Raw genomic sequence first — 21,641 nt, 5'->3', positions numbered from 1 at the left:
TACCACTTGAACCATCATTAACATATCCCTTAACCTCATTTGCCAGTTCATTTTAGCTAGTTCTGCTTTTGTGCCCACATAATAGCCCTTATTTACGTTTAAAATACTAGTATTGGATGCACTCATTTCTTCTTCAAAATTCATGCAAAATTCAATCATATTATAATTGATGTTACCTAGGCATGCCTTCACTATAAGGTTGTCAATTAATCCTATCTCGTTGCTCAATACCAGGCCTAGTATAGCCTGCTCTCAGGTTGGCTCCAGAAAGGGCTGTTCTAATAAACTATCCTGAATACATTCTATGAATTCCTCAACTATGCTATCTTTGCCCATCGGATTTTTCCAGTCTATATGTAGATTAAAATCCCCCATGATTATTGCTGTACCTTTCTGACAAATTCCCATTATCTTTTCTTTTATACTCTGTCCTACAGTGTAGTTACAATTAGGGGACCTGTATACCACTCCCACAAGTGACTTATTGTCTTTATCATTTCTCATCTCAACCCAAACCACTCTACATCCTGGTTTCCTGAACTTAGGTCATTCCTCTGTAATGTGCTAATACCATCATTAATTAACTGAGCTACCTCTTCACCTTTTCCTAACTTCCTGTCCTTCCTAAATGTCACATACCCTTCAGTATTCAGTTCCAAATCTGCGTCATGCTCTAGCCATGTCTCTGTAATGGCTATTTATTTCTATGTGAGTAATCAGATCATCTGTTTTGTTTTGAATGCTACGTGCATCATTTAGATACCGAGCCTTTAGTTTTGTCGTTTCGTTATTTTTGGAGTGTCTAGCCATATCTGTTCAGTTACTGTTAGATTTGTACTCTCTGTCCCTTCCTGTCACAGTCTGTTTATCATTTCCCATATTAATACCCAGCTCTCTAACCTTGTCTCTATTATATGGTTTACCAAAATCTTCCCAAATTTGATCCCTTGCCCTCACTATTCAGTTTAAATTTCTCTCCTTTCCTAATTAAGCAGCTCATGAGGACACCAGCCCCAGCATGGTTCAGGTGCAGACCGTCCCAATGGTACAGATCCCACTTTCCCCAATACTAGTGCCAGTACCCCATAAACCACCCACTTCTCTCACACCCGACTTTGAGACATGCATTCATTTCTCTAATCTTATTTGTCCTATGACAATTTGCCCATGACTCAGGTAATAATTCAGAAATAATTACCTTTGAGGTTCTGCTTCTTAATTTCGTGCCTAAATCATCATACTGACGGTGCAGATCTTCCTTCCTCATCCTGCCTATATAAACTTCCCTTTGGCTCTGAAGTAGAGTCATATGGACTCAAAACATTAACTCAGTTTCTCTCTCCACAGATGCTGCCAGACCTGCTGAGTTTTCCAGTACCTTTTTGTCTTTATTATTATAGCCTAACCCCTTTGTTCAAATCCCTCAGTGGCCTTGCTTGTTCTTATCTCTGTAACAGTCCTTTAAGACCCTCCTTAGAATTTATATCTTTGACTAGGTTTTTAGTCATTTCTTGCATCTTTATAAATGCTCTATAAATGCAAGTTGTTGCTGAGTCAAATTCACTCTCCAGCAGTTTAGAGATTTCTATCCTTTTCTAACTACTGCATTTGAAACAGCCTTTCATAACCTAAATAATTATGTTAAGCTTTGGGACAAAGTATTCACTGAAATCTTGTAACAGTTTCATAATCATTTCCCTGATTCCCTGACTCATGTGAAAGCCTTAGAAGTATGCTTTGCGTCTTTGACCCATAGTAAATACGGAAGTGTTGCTTTGTAAAGCACTATTCTTTTTCTCAAACTTTATCATGGTCCTGAAGATTGAAAATCTTTTTTTGTGCTGAGTCTAGGGATGAATTGCTGAATTTAAAACTTCCCACTAGGTTGAATTTAGACACCTTAAGAAATTCCATTTTCTAACCTGCTGCGTAGCTTTGATTTATTCAATTTCCTTCTTATATGACAAGACTGAGGCATGTCTTCGCTAGTAGACAGATTCAGGAACAACCAACACAGCATTTGATTCCTGCTACTCACAAAAACAACAACTTTTATAAATTGTGCTTTAACATAACAGGGTATCCCATGATTCCTCACCGGGCAGTGAAGATGTGTTATGTAAGGAGGTATTAGAGAAGATGACCAAAAGCTTGGTTAAAGAGGTAGATTTTCAGGAGTTTCTTAAATGAGGAAAGTGAGGTACAGGAGTGAGGTTCCGAAGAAGATACAGGACTCTGTTTCTCTCTTTACAGATGTTGCCAGACCTGCTGGGTTTTTCCAGCATTTTTCGTTTTTATTTTAGGTATGGAAGTGGAGGGATTTAGGGGAGTATTCGACAGTTTAGTGTTCAGGCATCTGAAGCAGCCCTAGTGGAGCGAACAAAATGAGGGATGCTCGATACGCTTATGAGAGTTATGGAGTGAAGAAGATTGCATTGATGTCATGGGGATTTAAAAACAAGGATGGGAATTTTCAAATTGCGACATTGCTTGGCCTCAGATGATAACTCTGTCTCTCTTTGCACAGACGTCAAATATTTCCAACATTTCCTATTTTCATTTCAAGTTTCCATCATCTGCAGTATTTCACTTTTTCCTGCTGCGATGAAGAAATTAAACCTCATCGCTTGTTCCTATATCCTTGTTTATGTAGGCCACTTTATATAATAGGGAACTGCGATTGGCGTATTCGTTGGGTAATCTTATTGGATACGCTGCTGCAACTTTTGATGTTGATTGGAAGAACTAAAAGCGGAATTTCATTGGCTGTTCACCTACCAACTGAAAGCACTTGGTTGGCTGCAGCGGGAGCATTCTTCCGGCTAGTTGCCGATGATTGGCCAGCGCCTCCTTCCTGGTGGCTCGCTATTGGTTAATCCGCGGTGGTCAGTTCAGCCGTTTGCTTTCGGGGTGATCTCGTTGACTGGGGCTGCATTGGTTGTTTCCAGACCTCCCCTCCCCAAACCCCTGCCGAGCTGCTCCGCCCTCCTGATAAAACCGGCTCCCGCCCCTTGCTCACAGCATGGCAGAGTGCGACTCCACAGTCAAACGGCAGAAGATGGCGTCGGTGTTGGAACAGTTGAAGGAGTTCACGGTGGTGGTGGCGGACACCGGGGACTTCAACGGTGAGGAGGGGAAGGGAGGGGGTGGTGATGATGGGGGTGGGGGTAAGCACCATGGCAACATCCTGCTCCCGCCGCCCCCGAGCTGCTCCTTTATCCCGGCCTGGTTGTTGGTTGGGGGTGAGATTGCTGATCAGAGCCACAGTATAAAGATGGCAATACAAGGAAGCGGGTCATCACCTTTAATCAGCTCTGCATTGTGAGCTGTTGTTTACTCATCAAGCTTATCAGACAAGGTAAATCTCAGACCTTCATAGACCAGGAATTGTCTGGGTGGTCTCTCTTCCCACTCACACCCCCTCCCCAAATCGCTGGCTTTATCTGTCCGCACCACCACCCACCCCCCCTTTTCTCACCCTGACTCTTGTCAGCCTGCTTCTCTGACATCCAGTCTTGGGATGAGCTGCAATTTTCTCCAGTCACCTGTGGCCCAGTTAGTAGTATTTATCGTCTTGTGAGTCAACTCAGGTCCCACTTCAGAGAGCTGAACACTAAAATTGTGAGTGACAATTTTGGAGGTTTTTCAGATCAGATGTTAAGTTGAGGCCCTGTCTGCTCCTTCCAGTGAACGTAGAGGATCCCATGGCACTAATTTGACCAAGAGCTGGGGAGTTATCCCTTTATGTTTATCCCTAATCATTAATAAAACAGATTGCCTGGTCGTTATCACGTTGTGGTTTGTGAGAGTTGTGTGTAAATTGACTTCTGTGTTTCCAGAATTACAACAGCAAATACGCTTCAAAACTATTTAATGACTGAAGTGCTTTGAGACATCTGATGTTCATGAAAGGTGCTATATAAATGCAAGACTTTTTTTTCAACACACGGGAAGATTGAAGCCACTAAATCTGTCCTGTTCCTCAGGCAGTTTCATGCTTGTCTGTAAGACTCCCTGATATGGGCTTAAATGATAAAATTTATAGGTATGTTAAAGTAGTTAATGCACAGAATGGGTACAGTACAGAAAGAGGCCATTTTGCCTGTCATGTCTGCGATGCTTTTGAGCCAAAGTTCACAATTCTTGGTTCAAATGTGTGTGACTTGCCCATTCTATTTGAGAGATTCGGTAAGGCGCAAGTGATATGGCATCACTCAATATTTTGTTTCCTGATGTTGTGGAGAAGGAAGGATGTGGCCTAATTCCTGAAAGGGGCGCTGGTTTTTATAATACTCAATTACTATTTCATCATGTAGACCTGATCTGCCTGAATTGTTACCACACATCCTTCCCAATTTAAAAGAGAGAATATAGCAGGAGGCAATGTAATGTAGTTACTGTCAGCTATTGTCCCGTGTACACTGCAGCAAATGTCATTACAAGAACAGACTTGGCTATAATGTTCACCATAGTCAAATAAAGATCGTGAATTTATTGTGTTTTATATATTCGGTATCCTGAAGCGCTTGACAGAATATTAATTAATTTTTAAGTTTAACCACTTGACATGATCAAATGCTGATTTGTTCACACTGAGGTCCTAAAACTAGAAAGCATGTTTTGGTTGTTGCTTGAGGGTTAAATGGTGGCCAGGACATTTGTAATGAACTAATGTTTCATATACCATTCTGCAGTGTTTCAATAAATACTGGGTCAGTAATGTGAATTATTCACATGGTCAGTGGGTGTTGCCCAACCAGCTAGATAATGCATCATTGAACAAAAGATAATATTGCTACGATACCGGTCTGCTTGAAAGTAGGGTAACTACTTTCTGTAAAACAGTAACTATTAATGTCAATGCAGCAAAATGAGCAGGGGCTTCATTGCTGCTGCTGTTTGTGTTTCTCTTGGGAAAGAGAATTTGGTCAGTGAATGCTTGAATGCACATTGAGTTGAGTTTTGTTGCACCCTTAAAGGCTATACGGCACTATGACACAATACAGCCATTTCATAATATTCAATCATTTTTTTTCCCTGTACCCATGCACTGAATTACTAATGATGAACATGACTGTCTCATTAAATCTGCTGTGTATGATCGGGGCAGCTTATAGTCTACGTACTATATGTAAAGCTGAAAAACCCAATAACAACTTGCATGTTTTGGCTGAATCAACTTAAACCTATAACAAAAACAGAATTACCTGGAAAAACTCAGCAGGTCTGGCAGCATTGGCGGAGAAGAAAAGAATTGACCTTTCGAGTCCTCATGACCTTTCAACAGAACTATAACCTATGTTGCAATTGAATGTTGAGTTAAATTATATTGACTGCCTTGTGAATAAAATCATTATATAAGCCTTTGAGAAGCATCATTCTTATTTCCATAACTATCCTATTACTATTTCCACTTGCACCCCCCTGACCCACCCAACTAAGTAAATTAAACTTTGGCCTTCTAACAAAAATAGAAAATTCTGGAATTACTCAGCAGGTCAAACAGCTTTTTTATTTACTGAAAGGCGTTATAGTCTGAAACACTGAAGATGTGCACTTGTCAAGGATTAGTCACAATGACCACTTGGTCCTGTCTACCCAGTGCTCAAATCTGGTTTTAATCAGGGTATTGATTCTTTGTCAATTGAGTTTTAAGTTCTAACTTTATTGATGTGTAGCAACTTATGAAAAATATATCTTGTGCATCCAGCATCTTCAAATTTAACAGTGACTTGTTTCCAGAATCTGTAAGGGATTGATACTTGCTCCGTAATGAGAATTGAGTACAATAGTGCCCAAAGTACGTTGTGTTTTTTGTCTTAGTTACATAAATCAAGAGCCTCTGATTTCCTAATACTGGATCATTTTGAACAGGAAAACTTAAATTTGTGCTGCTCTATTTTTGAAGAACGAATGTTAGTTCTTGAATAAACTCATCCAAAACATTCAGTGCATAACAGAAATAGATGAGGATTCATGTTCCAATTCTGTTCTAGCTGATGACAGCTGGGCAATAGCAGGCATGATTGAAATGTACTCCTTTTATTGGGATGGAGGAAAAACTGGGCAGTGTATTCCCTTCTGATTTGCTATCTAATAGCTCCTTGCTAGAAATGGATGTTGGGGTGAGGACAGGAGTGGATCAACTCTGGGTTCTGATGCCTAATATCACTATTGAGCCTAGCTTATATTGCCCACCTGGCAAGGTTTCGGAGGATGCCAATGCTCTTGGATCTGGTTTTAGTGAGCACTCCTGGTAAAAGGAAGAGGAGAATAGTGAAACCTGGAGAGTGGGGAAAGGGAGGAAATAAACTAATTTTGATAAATGGTATTCCAGTTATAGAAAATAAACTGTGCAACTGTACCCAAACACAAGAAGAAACAAAACTATAGATTTCTGCATTTGTACATGGCTTGCTGTAATTTGAACTGCTTCTGCATTCCATGAAAAACTTGGCCACACATTATTGTTCAAAGTGTGGGCAGGACACAAACTGCTTAGTCACTTTGACTTTGCAGGAAGCAATGATTTCAAAATTATTACAAATACCTGAATAAGGTTTTATTGTAATATTATCTAGATATATATCCTGTGCAATGGGCAGATAACAAAAACAAAACACGAGTGCACTTCATTTAAAAAAAAAATAGAGGCAGTTTGCTTTTGTTAAATTCGACTCTGACAACCAATACCACTGAGGAAATATTTTTTCCAATAATAATGTTACTGGCTATGTCTGAATATGTATACCTTAGCTCTTGATTAGCTGAAAACTTACTTATAGAAAGGGCATCGTCTTTTTTTACAAATTGGAGTACAAGACAAACAGAATTTTCAAATGGACCCCATAAGGCAAATGGAAGTGAAAGCATGCATTTCCTCTAAATAAAAAAACTTGCCACAGTAAACGCACCAGGGAGCTGTTGTCCCCTGCATGCTTTATTCAAAGAAGATGCAATATCTGGACAAATTCCCTGCATATGAATAAATGTAGCTTCACTTTATTTATTCATATGCAGGGAATTTGTCCAGATATTGCACCTTCTTTGAATAAACAAAAGCATGCAGGGAACGATAGCTCCCTGGTGCGTTTGCTGTGGCAATGTCTCAACCAATCAGCACCCCTTTTCTAATGCAGTCTAGATTGTCGTTCTCTTTGAAATTTGGCATTCTTGCATCTGTCCTGATGTGTTCAAGAAAAAAAATCTTCTTTTAAGATACCAGTGAAATTTACAAAATAGTTCACTTAATACTTGCTAGAATCTACATATTAATATGCAGAGACATGTCCTCTGCAAGGCTTTAGAAATATGGGTAATTATAGACAACAAACCTAAAACTGAACGTATCCCTCTTTCTTGTCAGTGCTTTATTGATACCAGTGTGCTTCATTTGCTGTTAATTTAGTTTCCTTTCTTACATAGACCATAATATTTATAACCAATGGTTGAATTTGTTACTTTTCATATATAGCTATTGATGCATATAAACCGCAGGATGCCACAACCAACCCATCACTCATACTTGCTGCTGCTCAGATGCCAGCCTATGAAAAGTTACTGGATGATGCCATTGAATATGGAAAGAGCCTTGGCGGGTAAGAAATCTTTAAGCTAAAGCCATAGTGGTAATTACTGCAAGAGCTTATTTAATACAAATTATAATCTAAACATGTGAAGAAGCAAAATAGTAGACAAACCCCTGCTTATATTAGATCCACAGTAAATTAACAAAATTATTAGCTGTTTGAAACCAACTTTATAGAGAATTTCTAGCATACTTTCAGTTTAGTGACTTTGAAGCAAACAATGATGTAGTAATAAAGCTATTTGGATGTCATGTTTTGTTGGAATACAGATTTACCTTTTTTGTAAAACAAGTGCATATTGTATTAGAAGCATACATTTAGATAAGTAACTTTTCACCCTAAGACACATTGACCATACCATTCTGCTCCAACACCTCTCCTTTGCCCTCCAGCTAGGAGGGGTTGCACTCACTCAGTTCCATTCTTATTCATCCAATTATAGCTAGAGAATCATCTGCAATGGCTTTTCATACCTCTTACTTCTCATCCACGTGCTGCTGTTCTGTGACATTCTCTGAAAACGTGTCAGGTTCCACATGTACGTTGACAAGAATCAGCTCTACCTCGCTACCATCTCTCTTCATCCCCCCCACAGTCTCTAAATTGTCAGACTGCTTGCCTGACATCCAGTACTAGATGAGCAGAAATTATCTCCATCTAAACATTGAGAAGATTGAAGCAATCGCCTTCAGCCCTCACCACAAGCTTTGTTGACTAGCCATCTGCTTTATCCCTTTCCCAGGCAACTACCAGCCTGACCCAGTGATAAGCTTTTGACCATGTATCTGAGCCATTTTCAAGATTGCCTTTTTCTACTTCCTTGAAATATTCAAAACTCCTAAAGGGCTTGACATGGTAGACATTTTCCTTACCTGGAGAGTGTAGAACTATGGTCATTGTCTCAGAATAAGGGATCAGCAGTTTGGAACTGAGGAAAAATTTCTTTACTCAGAGGTTGTGAAACTTTGAAAGCCTCTGCCCCTGAGGCTGTGGCTACTCAGCAATTGCAAGCTGTTCAGATGCTAAGAGTCGAGGGTTGGGATATGGGCAGGAAGATGAAGCTGCGACAGAAGGTCGGTCATGATCTTATTGAATGACAGAACATACTCGAGTTGAATGGCCTTACCTATTCCTATTTTTTAGATTCTTTTTGTTTTCAGCAACGTCAACAATGTGTCCCCTGCCTCAACTCATCTGCTAAACCCTTTGTTACCTCTAGACATGACTATTCCAATGCTCTGCTGGCCAGCCTCCCAGTCCATGAACTTTAGTTCACTCAAAACTCTGTTGTAGTATTCTAACTTGAATCAAGTCTCGTTAGCCCACCGCCCCAATGCTTGCTGACCTGTTTGCTCTTGGTTAAGCAACACCTTAATTTTAAAATTCTCACCATTGTTTTCCAATACTTCCATTTCCTTGCCCCTCCTATCCCTGAAGTAACCAGCATCTCTCATGTGCTCTCTCTTCCCACCAGCACCCCTGCCCCTCCCTCTTAAGATACATCTTAGAACCTACACCTTCCACCAAGTTTTGGTCATCTGTCCTAATTTCTCCATATGTATGGTTCAGTGTCAAATTTTGCTTGATGAAACTCCTGTGGAGTACCATAAGACTTTCTACTTACATTTTATGCAAGTGTCTTTAACGTATTCCAGTGGCATTCCTAAGGTCTAATGATTAGAATTGTGGTGCTCTACCCTCTGGAAACTACCTAAAGATTTAATGATGGGTAAAATCAAGCTGTGCTTTAATGAAAATAGAATATTTCTAGGGTTTGGGTAATGGTAAACACTCCTTTTCCAGTCAACAATTACGATTGCATGTGTTCTGACATGGCCCTGGTTGCAGACACATGAATATTTGAGCTGAATCGGTTTATTCTGTAGTAGCTTCTTTACATTGAATATTCATGCATCAGTAGCCAGTGTTCTGATTAAAGGATGTATAAGATTACTCTGCCCTTGAACTTGACAAAGCCGTCTGTGATTCTTGACATTATTCGAATGAACATTTCTAATCAAATTTGTAGCGTTGCTCTGACTATAGTCACATTCTCATTTCAGCAAATTTTCTTTTAATTGTGGCTCAGTTTCCTTCCTTGCACTATGACAAAGAACATAAGAAACAGGAGTAGAATGCCATTCAAACATTTGAGCCTGCTCCACTATCTATTAAGATCATGGCTGATCTTCAACTTCTCTACACTACTCATGAGATCCCCATATCCCTTAATATCCCAAAATCTATTGATCTCTGTCTTGAATGTACACAAAATGAGCATCCACTTCTCTCTAGGGGAGAAAATTCTAAAGATTCACAACCCTTTGGGTGAAGAAATTCGTCCTCATCTCAGTCCTAAATGGCTGACCACTTGTTCGGAGACTGATTCTTCGATCTAGACTTGCAGCTAGTGAAAACATACACACAGCATTTATCTGATCAAGAATTACCCATAAGAATTTTATACATTTCAATTAGCTTGCCTCTCATTCTTTTAAATTCTTCTAGGGAAAGTTGTCCAAGTGTATTCAATCTCTCCTCATAGAACTAGCCTTTCATCCCAGGAATCTGTCCACTGAACCTTTGTTGTACTCCCTCCAAGGCAAGTATATCCTTCTTTTGAAAGTCCAAAATTGTACATAGTAGTCCTTCAGATATAGTCTGTCCAATCAATGCTCTACATAATTCCAGAAATACTACTCTTATACTCCAATTCCTTTGTAATAAAGGCAAACATACTATTTGCTTTCCTAATTGCTTGCTGTACCTGCATGTTAACCTCCTTTGATTCATGCATAAGGACATCGAGATCCTTCTCAATACCAGCATCTGTCTCTTGCTATGTAAATACGAAGGAAGATGGGAAGGAATCTTTCCAGCAGTGTTTTTAACTAGTTAACACTGAAGTTGTATAGTTTTTAAAGGCAGCACCTGAAAAAATCTTGAATAGGAAGGCTTGCTGTGAGCAACTAGAATTATTTCTATATAATGCTTTGTATCCTGAAATTACATTATCTCTTTTTTTAAAGAGAAGCTGAACTGCACTTGGTGTTATCTGGTCTATCGTCAATAAGACTGCCAACTAGGTGTTGCCTTCCAGACTTGCCTACCTTTTCTGACAGATGCTGCCAGCTGTGTGTCTCCAGAATTTTATGTTTATATAGGAAATTTTTAAAATAATGTTACCCATAATCCCAGCATTCAAGGGATATGTAGCCTGAGTGTGTGTGGGATACCCAATGCAGAAGACTATACTCTTCTTTCTGAGGTTTGCCCTGAACACTGTGCAACTTTATGCAGGCAATGCTGTGCTGCCAGCGAGTTGAGTTTTTTTTTGTCTCCCTTTTAATACCCTTTGTAACAAAGTGTATATTTTTCATTTGTGTATGTATTATTTCACAGTGTGTGGTGCTAATGTTGATACTCCCTCTGTTATATGATTTCCTTTCTTATATAAAGTGTTCATTGGATTCCAGATTACAAAGTTCAATTATCCTCTGAAAAGTTAAGTTCAGTATCTGAAATCAAATGTTTAAAGTACCAGTGTACATGCTTGATGATTTGATATATTAAAATATATCTTTTTTTTTCCAGATCTGAGACTGAACAAATGTCCAATGTCATAGACAAGCTGTTTATTAACTTTGGGGTGGAAATTTTGAAGAAAATTCCTGGCAGAGTTTCTACTGAAGTTGATGCAAGGTAAAAACTGATAATTGAACAGGGGCTTATGATAAATATCCGGTAGTCAATTTTAAAGCATATCTGTCCAATAGAATTAGTGGGTTGCTCAAAATATGCTCTCCTAAGCATTTACACAATGTATTAACATTATTTTGTGGTATCCTGAATTCACTTGCTGACCTCCTTGATGGTTTAAAAATGCTTCCTGTCTTCTGGTGTTTTCTGTAAATTGATGCTATGACTCCTCTACCCAAGTCCAGATCATTATGTAGTAAGAAAATGGTTCCAACACTTGACCCCTGGGAGGACTCCACTGTTTACATCCCTCTAATCTGAAAACAAAAATTTAGATGTTCTCTTTGTTTTTTAAATTGGGTTCAATTGCATTTAGAGAATGGAGTATCATGGAATTCTGCGCTGATTAACTCACCACCTGACTTCCCAAAGCTTGTCCGCCATCTAAAAGACACCAGTCAAGAGTGGAATATTCCTCCAGTTGCCTGGATGAGTGCACCTCCAACAACACTCAAAAAGCTTGACACCATTTAGGCCAAAGCTGCCCGCTTGATTGACACCCAATCCACCATCTTAAATGTTTGTTCCCATCACCACAGGCACACAGTGGCAGCAGTGTGTGCCATCTACAAGATGCACTGAGCAACTTGCCAATCCTCCTTCAAACCACACACTCCTGACTTGGAACTATATCGCAGTCGCTGAGTCAAAAATCTGGAACTCCCTAAAAGTACTCAGTGTACCCACACCAAATGGACTGCAGTAATTCAAGAAGGTGGCTCACCAGCACCTTCAAGGGCAATTGAGGATGGGCAACAAAAATGCTGGCCTTATCAACACCCACAGCCCATGAAAGAATTAAAAAGAAAACATTCCTGTTTGAAATTGACTAACTAGATTGCCTGGATGTGCCTGTTGCTCACTTTCTTGATCTATGTTAGGTTGTCATTTGACAAAGAAGCTATGGTGAAAAAGGCCCAACACCTAATTCAGATGTATAAAGAAGCAGGAATCAACAAGGACCGTATTCTCATCAAACTTGCTTCCACATGGGAAGGTATCCAGGCTGGGAAGTAAGTATTGGTCTGTAGCTACATGATGGACTAAAAATGTCAATGAATTGAGTGGGCATGAGTATTGTACATCTACCTGACCTTTGGGAGGCCAACCAAATCTATTTTAATACTCCCAATTTCTAATCAAAACCTAGTGAAAATGAAGATATTCTATACCTTGTCCTTTGTACCTGATGGCAGCTTGAAGTTTATGTCTTGGATAGCTGAATTGCAAAGAGCAGTTTTGAAATTATTATGCGTGCATTTGGCCTGATTTCACCTGAGAACTTATACCACAAGAAATGGAGCAGTGATATTGGAACAGTTCTGCAGCTCGTCGAAGGCTTGTGCACCTGCTAAGCTTTCACGTCTATCTACATAATATGTTCAGAGGTTTGGACTAACAATTTGAATATATTTTATTTGACTGCCAACCTAAGGATATCAGTATTTCAACATTCATAATTTTAAATATTCCTATAGACGTTTGCTGTGACCTTCAGGAATGCAAGCTAGCCTAATGTATTACTACAAAACATATCATTTTAACAAGGTTCAAATAAACCATAAATATTAGCTATATTTAAACACTGCCTAGTCAGCTGCTGTCCTTCCTGGTTAATATTAATTTACTATATTTACTATAGCTTGATCTGATAGTGGAGATTTATTTTCCACAAGCGGTTGAAAATCTAAATTGCCCAATTCTTAGGTAGTTGGTTAAATATTCAGAATAAAAACAAACCACTTCTGACATACAAACACTTTTTTATCATCCCTTCCCTTCTGATCTTGTTGTACACACCATCCTTGAGTTGCTGTGACCAGTTCACTGTTTCAAGCAGGCATAGTTAAACGTGAATAACTCTGTTTTAGGATCCTTGAAGAACAGTGTGGCATCCACTGCAACATGACTCTGCTTTTCTCATTTGCTCAGGCCGTTGCCTGTGCAGAGGCTGGGGCAACACTGATTTCCCCATTTGTGGGTCGCATTCTGGACTGGCATGTAGCCAACACAGATAAGAAAAGCTTCGAACCTTCAGCGGACCCAGGTACGTTCATCTAGCCATTGAATTCCATAGTAAACCCAAGGACAATAGCAAACATTAGCTTATTATTGTAATTAGTATAGCTGTGGCCTTATATTGACTGGAAGCTATAGATTGTTTAAGCTCCTTTTACTTGGGAGGACTTTCCAGTTGATCTTAATCACTATGTTTTGTCTGTAGCAACTGTCATTTAATATAAAATTAAGAAATAGTGTTCCGTGTCACTGACTTTATTCCTCTTGCTGGCAACTGCCTGAGACTGAAGCAGACTGTTGCGCCCTTGGTGTTGTATTTGACACTAGACATGAGCTTCCAACTGCATATGTGTGCCATCGCTAAAACAACCTATTTTCAACTCTAAAGCCTGACTCCACAGCTGAGCTCATTTATTGCTGAAACTATGTTCTATATATTTTATCTTTAGACTTGACTCTTCCAGTACAATCCTGGTGGACCTCCTATCTTTCACCCTCTTAAACTTAAGCTTGTCCAAAACTCTGCTACTTATGTCCGAACTTGTATCGAGATTCATTCATTATCTACCCTTGTGCTCACTGATCTACATTGACTTCCAGTTAAACAATACCTCAGTTCAGAAATTCTCACCCTTATTTTCAAATCCCACCATGGCTTGGCTCCTCCTCATCTCTATCTTCCTCTAGCCCTACAATCTTCTGAGAGGTGCTGAACTTTGAAATTTCCTCTCTACACCTCTTCGCATCTCTACTTCTTTTTCCTCCTTTTAAGACACTCCTTGAAATCTACTTCCTCGTTCAAGTTTAAGGTCATCTGACATACCTTCTTTTGTGGCTTGTTGTCAAATGTTTCATTGTGCTCTTGTGAAGTGCCTTTGGATAATTTGCTGTTAAAGGTGCTGTTAATGAATCAGAAGCCCTGCCTTTGCTGCTTGAAATGTTCAGTATTTGCGTCACTCTTCAGTGACACTGTCCCAAGTACTTGGCAATCAGCCTGCTGTGCCAAAACATTAGGATTATTCCGTGGTATTGTGCATTACATATCCCATAGAAACATATTTTCTTTGCAGATCTTGTGCTTTGACGCAATACTGTGTAATGTGCACCAACATGGGTCTGATTGTGGATGAAGTGTTTTGAAACTGTCTTTTATTTGGACTTTTTGCTATAGCTTACTGGAAAGTGTGCTGATAAACTGGCAGCTAGCTGTTTTGTTGAACTGAAATATACAATACTGTGTAATGACCGACTGAAACATTATAGCAAAAACAGAATTACCTGGAAAAACTCAGCAGGTCTGGCAGCATCAGTGGAGAAGAAAAGAGTTGACGTTTCGAGTCGATATAGGCCTGTTTAACTAATTTCCAAACGATTGAATTTGACAAGTCAAACTGTTCCCTTTTGTTTTTGGCAAACCTTTTGATATCTTTGTTTTTCTTTTGAATTGTCCATCTAAAGCATATTTCACTTTTGTTTTTCAGCTTTTGGTTGAACTGATAAATGAATTTGACATTGGACTGTAGCAAGAAACTATTTTTCCCCTTCATTTCACCCTCCTCTATTTATTTTTTGATGCATAAATATCCATACGCTGGGTATTTCTGATACAAGGCTTATCTCTCTCTTGTTTTTAGAAGGAAGGGGAAAGTCACTCGGTTTAAACCTGCCGGTTTCTGGCAATTGTAATGTTAATTATGTTCCTGATTTGGCGATAGGTGTACAGAGTGTAACAAAGATCTACAACTATTACAAGAAGTTTGGGTATAAGACTATTGTCATGGGAGCATCTTTCCGTAACACTGGTGAAATCAAGGCATTGGCTGGCTGTGACTATCTCACAATATCTCCAAAACTGCTGGAAGAACTTAGCAAGGACGTTGAGAAGCTAACAGCTGCTTTGAGTGTTAACAAAGGTAAGATGTCTCTCAACTGCATTATCAAACGAATTGGACTCTCTTGTAAGCTTAACTGTGTCTCTCACCAGTCCCAAACAAAAATCTTAAACAAAGCAAATTACAGAGATATGAGGGGGAAACTGGCCAAGGTTGAGTGGGTAAATATATAAATAAATGATGGGAAACATTTAAATAATTCAAAATGTTCAACAAAAATACACATACAGACACATCCATTCTGCAAGGAAGATCCATCTGGGGCTTACTAAGGAAGTTAAGGGTAGAATTAGATTGACAGAGGTTTATAATGTGGCAAAGAATTGTAACAAGCCTGAGAATTGGGAGTATTTTAGAAATCAGCAAAGTGCCATCAAAAAGTTGTTTGAAAAGGGGGAAAAACAGAATGGGAATAAAGTTGCCAAGGAATATAAAAGCAGATTACATCCAGAATACAGTCTCAAAGCCCTATGCAATTGTAGAAAGACTTCTCCAAGCTTCTTGCAGTAAAGGCCAACATGCCATTTGTCATTTTAATTGCTTGCTGTAAATGCATGCTAACTTTGTATTCCCTGTATGAGCACCCAAGTCCCTCTGAACATCAACATTTACAAGTCCCACATCTTTTACAAAATATTCTGCTTCTCTATTTTTACTACCAAAGTGAATAACCTCTCTCCATCTGTCACATTGTTGCCCATTCAATCTATATATCTCCTTTGCCACTGTGTCGTCCTCTACATAGCTTGGTATCATTAGCAAACTTGGATATATTACTCCCCAACCAGACATTAATTAAGGCCCATAACTCCTGTGGAGTGGCATCCAGTGTTCCTGTTTGGCAACATAGCATCTGAATTTCTATCTTTTCTCCCCTTTATTTTTATAGAGATAGATCTCCTATGGCATTGTACAAAGGAAGTCATGACCAGGTGTTTTTGGGTGAGGTGGGATTAAAGAGCTGGGGATAATTCTGGACCAGTTATGCCAATTGTGCATATTTTCATTTGCACAACAAATCCACCCTTGGTGCACGAACCTAGGTAGTTTTTTCACCCTTAGCAAGCATTGAACTAGTTTTACTCTGGACCTTTCTTCAGGGATGAGGCAGGCAGGTTGTTTCCTTGACAAGTATGCTTATTGGGCAGGAGAGTGTTCAATGTAGGTGCATGCATTTGTTTTTGACATTAACATTGTTATGGGAGTGTTGGAGGGTGTACTGACCTTTGGGGAAAACTGGCTCAGGATCAGTTTAGTTGTTTCCACCTTCAACATGGGTGATGAGAGCCTCTGCCAAAAGAAAAAGCCAAGTACTGGGAGGGCAAAATCAAAAGTAAATACAACTGTAGTTTAAACTAATGTTTTAAATCTGTGTCTTATAGTTTAGGGTTGTTATTGTAATTAAGCCCTTCTTGATGGTTATAAAGTTTAGTTTTAATGCCTTTTTCTTAACCTTGTAAAATCATGAACCCAGATGGCTGTGTGAAAGTTGAAATTTCTGCGTACAAATTCTTTTGTGTTTAGGTTCATGAATCAGCTTCTGTAAATGCAAATAACTGGCCTAAATCCTAAAAGTTCTCCTCTACTTGTATGCAGCCCAAGCTCTTGACCTACAAAAAGTTGAAATGAATGAACAGACCTTTCGTTGGTGTCACAATGAAGACCAGATGGCTGTGGAAAAACTGTCTGATGGGATCCGCAAGTTTTCAGCTGATGCTGTTAAACTAGAAAACATGCTAAAGGTATTTTTGTTTGAAAGTCTACAGCTTGAATATCAGGTAGATAGAAGAGCTTAGGGGCTAAAAATTGGAATGCTTCTGATTTTGGACTCCAGGATCCCAATTTGCAATTACACCATCCTCAATCCTGTTGACATATGCACTTTGTATAAGCTTGTCTTGCCTTCTCGATCCAATGATGTCAGCATGCAGCCCAGTGCCAAATATGCTGCTGACTGACTGCATACTCAGAAGGCCCAGCAGTATACTTAGCCAGCAGGTGTTTGTTAGCCTGCACCTCTTAAAGGTGTGATGCACTCATAAGCTGTAGGAATTGGCTGCAAGGAGAAGCACACCAGATGGCACAATGGGCAAGACAGCACTCTTGGGTTTCTGATGCATCACTGGAGCCATTTGTACAGGAGGTTGAAAGGAGGAGGAGAAGCATGTCTTCTGGAGGAGGCCATCTAAGCAAACCATGAGAAGGGAATGAGAGCAGGTGGCCAGGGACTAAGTGTCTGGCCCTGAGGACCTGATAGCAGCGCTTCAAGAGGTTCACTAATCTCATGTGGTCAAGGTCAGTGAATGCATTTCCTATTCACTGCACCACCAATCCCTTACACTGTTCAATATATCAGTGTCCTCACTCACCCATCAGCAATATCTAGCAATTGGGCCTAATATTCAGATGCTCTTACTCACTGTCCCACATCTTATGCTGCCAGCTTTACACCCGCCTCTCTCTCTGCTTCCGTACATCTCCAGTGATTCAGCTTAGCAAATACGTCACCCAAACATAATCACTGACGTGCTTCCTTCTGTTATAAGTCACTTTGTCCTGCAAGAGAGAAGGGAGTGAGGCAGGTAGTCCTGCCCCTTCTCAAATCAGTTTCCCCCTCACCTAGATCTCTGGCATGAAGTGCAAGGTGTAAATGGTGTGACCATGGACTCCTGATTTCCATCCACCAGATATCTGGGGGGATAAAAAGTGCCACTTTGGCCAGCCACGGCAAACTCATCATGTGGGGCAAGATGCATCAGATGCTGAAGAAACACCATCAATTTAGCTGACAATTGAATCTCCCAACTCAGATACTGGCACAGGACATGGGGAGTATAGACTTGGTGAGTCACAGGGCACAAGTGAACTACAAGCAGGCCAGGAGAAAGGACAGCATGTGTTCCAGTTCACTGGAGAGTAGGACTGCAGACGTTCTGTTGCAGGGATTCCTGTGACTGTCATACTGGAGAAGGCTGATGGGCATGCATGCTGAGATGCTTGGTGCATTGGCAGGCCTGCCAGACAGCCCGTGTCACTGTTGAGCATTGAAGAGTCTAGGTCCACCTAGTGTGACGTAATGCAGAGTTTGGAGCCCATTTTTTTTTCCCCAGTGTGGAAGTGGTGGCCAGCTCCGTGACAGTAGTTGCAGACGCTGTTGCGGTGCAGCAACTGGTGGCAGCTGTCTCACCTTCCACTGCAGAAGTGGTGAAAGCCACTTAAAACCTTTGCTGCAGTGGAATCTTGGGCTTGGATCATGAGAACCATGCTTGATGCCTTGCAGGCTCAAATTGCTGCCTTAATGGCTGTGGATCTAAACGCTCAAAGTGGCGTGCAAGCTCTCGTGGCTGTCTTGCACTCTGTTCTCCAATGGATTACTGGGGCAGCACTGCTTAGGAGGAAGAGGCCAAGGATAGGTGTGCAGGGGTTGCATAAGGGCGAATAGTTCAGTTCTTGATGTGTTGAATTAAAATTATACAATTTTTTTTTGGTAGTTTTTATTTGAGACTTGGCCAAGAGAACACGGTGATTGTATGTAGTGGATGGATTAAAAGGTGGGCTGATGATGGTGGAAGATGGAGGCAGAGATGGGGGGAAATAGAGTTTTGGTAGCTAATTACAGACAGTCATTCCAGAATGAAAGGGTCCCGGATGTCGCTGCCTTACGTTTTACCCCTTCCTGCTGCCTGAGGTGGTCTCAGGATGCCAGGTGCCAAGTTCTGTGCTTTCATAAGGCTGTGGAGGACCACCACAAGCTTGGATACCTCATCGTAGTTGCATTACCCTTCTATGGCTACATGACAAGAGTAGTCATTACCCTTGTGCACAGAGGGGTATTCCTTGCCTCCAAGTAGCCAGCCTCTGGTTTGTCATGGTAGCTCAAAGATGGTGCGAATGACTGCTTCAAGGTGGAAACATTATGGCTGCTGCCAGGATAACAAGCATTCACTGACATATATTCTGGGTATGTTTGCAAATGACCTACTCATGGGTGGAGTTTGGCACTTGCAGTTCCTGTACTCACTGTTTACACGTGGGCCCACAGAGCCATTTATGTGCAGTCAATGGCTCTCTGCACCATTGGTAGTCCTGTTATCTTGACAAAGCCACATGCCTGTTTCTTTCTGGTAAGAGAAGGTAAAGTAGTCCCCTCTACTGGCATACAGGGCCTCTGTCTCTTTCCTGAAGTAGCAGCGAATGTGAAAATGATAGTTCTGTACCTGGAAGGATACACTTGGATACATGCTGAGCGCATCTGTGACTTTGACAGCCACTGACAGTGTTGTCTTTACTCCCACTGTGTAGCTGTGGGTCCTTTGAAAGAGGTAGCATGGTTCAGTGATCACCTCCTTGGTGAAACATAGGTGCATCAAGCATTGCTCCTGACTGAGATGGAGGTAGCATTCTGTACAGAGAGCTTCTCCAACCTCCCTGTCAGGGGGCTGCAACACTCCCTTTAATGTTCGATGTCAGCAGAAATATTCCAAGAAAACGCCAAGTTACTTGCACAAACTTTGCAAGTGTGAAAGACAGTCGAAGGCACATCCCTGCCAAATTGGATGGCTAGCCTTATTAATAATGCATGTTAGCCGGGAGTATAAGACATGGCGTTAACTGGCCCTGGGTGGTCCAAATTGGTGGAATATGCACCAAATCGGCTTGACTGTTTTGACATCAGTCTACCTATTGTGAAAGCTTCTAGCGCAATCATAGCGTGCCAGCACTAGCGCCTGTACCAGCATGGTGTGCTGCATGGGCTATGCTAGAAGTGGTCAGTAGCAGTGTTCCCCAGTGTTGTGAAGAAATATTAATGTCTATAATTATTAGAAATTGTTTAAAATGGAATTGTAGTGGAGTCTCTCTGTGTTTAACTGTGTGCCTTAATTGGATTAAAGCCAGCTAGTCGGGTGCTTTGATGTAAAGCAGTTTGAGGTGTTAATTGGGTAAACAGTAAGTAAGGATAGAAGGTAAAGAGTACATTTGCATTTGTTGAATAAAGCATTAAAAATAATGTGTAAAATCTTGCACCTAGCTGGGAAATACCAAGCAATGTGTTTTTATTACTAATAAAATTAGTGGGATGAAAATGTCATTGTTTGAAAATGTGAAGTTAAAAGCCTAGGATACAATGGAAAATTTACATTCAAAGAGGAGGCTAGGTATAAACGGGAGTTTTGTGTGCAAGTCAGAGGCATTTACAATCTAACCAGCCTGTATGCCTATGACTGACTGCAAAGGAACCAAATTGCAAGGAACCTCCATTTGGAATTTGTAAGGTCAAATGTGCTTTGCCTGGTGTCAGTTTAAAGTCTATAGGTTACTGTTGCCTTGGTGAAGATTTACCTGGGAGTGATTAATTTGGGGATTTGTTTAAAGTTATTATGGTAGTAATTTGTAGACGTGTCTGTGTTTAATTTCTTAAATGAATAAATGTTTAATTTGGTTTTATATATAAAAAAAACCTGAGGCTTGGTGGTCTTATTCCTGAATTCAGAACTGCATCTCAAATAGAAAATATAGGATATGACAGTTGTTCAAGTTTCCCTCTGGGATTTAAACAACTCAGCCTTTACCAACTGTTGTGTCATAATACCCAGGAGTATTACGGAGCCAAATTTTTTCAGCTTTGGCCCATAACCTTCTCTTCTGCCAACTGGGAAGCTGTCACCTGTCTTGCTTTCTTTTAGATCAAGAAAGTGCTCGAGGAGGAAGGAAACTAATTGCAATACACCTGGGGAAATGTAATCTATTTTTAAACAAATTTTGCAAAATACATATCAGCTAGGAAAACTTAATAGCACTTAACCTTTCACCTGAAGCACTGCCTAGTAACCAATCAAGAAGGCTACATTGTTGGCATGTCTAATTCAAATGAGCTGCTTCACAATGCAATCACTTACAATTAACAGTTACTGCAGTTTAGTTTGAAATAGTGTAATTTTAAACTCTGCTTAATACCATAAAATGGTACATGGGATAAACAAAGACTGATTAAACTGGTCGGAATGGACTAGTTTCTGCAGGTTCTACCTGACAAGAGTTTTCAAAGTTCTGGAAGGATGATATGAGCAGCTGCTCTTGTACAATGGATTGGCATGTGTGCTCAAGATTGTTTTGCCCTAAGTGTTGTAGCTAACTTTTCGAGATGTCTTGACCTGTGTTCTTTTTATCTTGCAGGAACGGCTTTTAACTGTCAAGAATGGATGCTAGGCGCCTCAACTTGCATATTTGCACAGTTTGAATCAAGTGGTTTAATTTTCACTTTGACCAACCATGTAAAAAGGTACACCATATGTTGTATCATTGGTGTATCCATTATTGAGCAGCACTTAATGTTGGCTTATGCAGTCTGGTGCAACTCTTCTTAATAAATGCATAAACCTAC

General features: G+C 40.2%; 1 protein-coding gene across 1 annotated transcript; it reads left to right on the top strand.

Annotated features, from left to right (window-relative positions):
• The first annotated feature begins 2,862 nt into the window (after window positions 1–2,862).
• taldo1 (transaldolase 1) lies at window positions 2,863–21,640 on the top strand. Its single transcript, XM_041197285.1, has 8 exons — window positions 2,863–3,125; window positions 7,475–7,598; window positions 11,184–11,291; window positions 12,230–12,361; window positions 13,220–13,395; window positions 15,083–15,280; window positions 16,856–17,001; window positions 21,434–21,640. Exons 1-8 carry the CDS (start codon window positions 3,023–3,025, stop codon window positions 21,464–21,466), a joined length of 1,020 nt encoding a protein of 339 aa, XP_041053219.1. The 5' UTR covers window positions 2,863–3,022; the 3' UTR covers window positions 21,467–21,640.
• Window position 21,641: the final 1 nt, after the last annotated feature.

This window comes from Carcharodon carcharias, chromosome 10 (assembly GCF_017639515.1).
Source record: "Carcharodon carcharias isolate sCarCar2 chromosome 10, sCarCar2.pri, whole genome shotgun sequence".
Taxonomy (NCBI): domain Eukaryota; kingdom Metazoa; phylum Chordata; class Chondrichthyes; order Lamniformes; family Lamnidae; genus Carcharodon; species Carcharodon carcharias.
The sequence above is the reverse complement of the archived record's forward strand: the minus strand, read 5'-3'. Positions and strand labels throughout refer to the sequence as shown.

Bases quoted from the DNA above. Each gene is read 5' to 3' on its own strand.
- taldo1 (XM_041197285.1), top strand. From the start codon at position 3,023: ATGGCAGAGTGCGACTCCACAGTCAAACGGCAGAAGATGGCGTCGGTG. The intron at 12,362-13,219 runs GTAAGTATTGGT...ACTCTGTTTTAG, and splicing joins GAAGGTATCCAGGCTGGGAA to GATCCTTGAAGAACAGTGTG. The intron at 15,281-16,855 runs GTAAGATGTCTC...ACTTGTATGCAG, and splicing joins TGCTTTGAGTGTTAACAAAG to CCCAAGCTCTTGACCTACAA.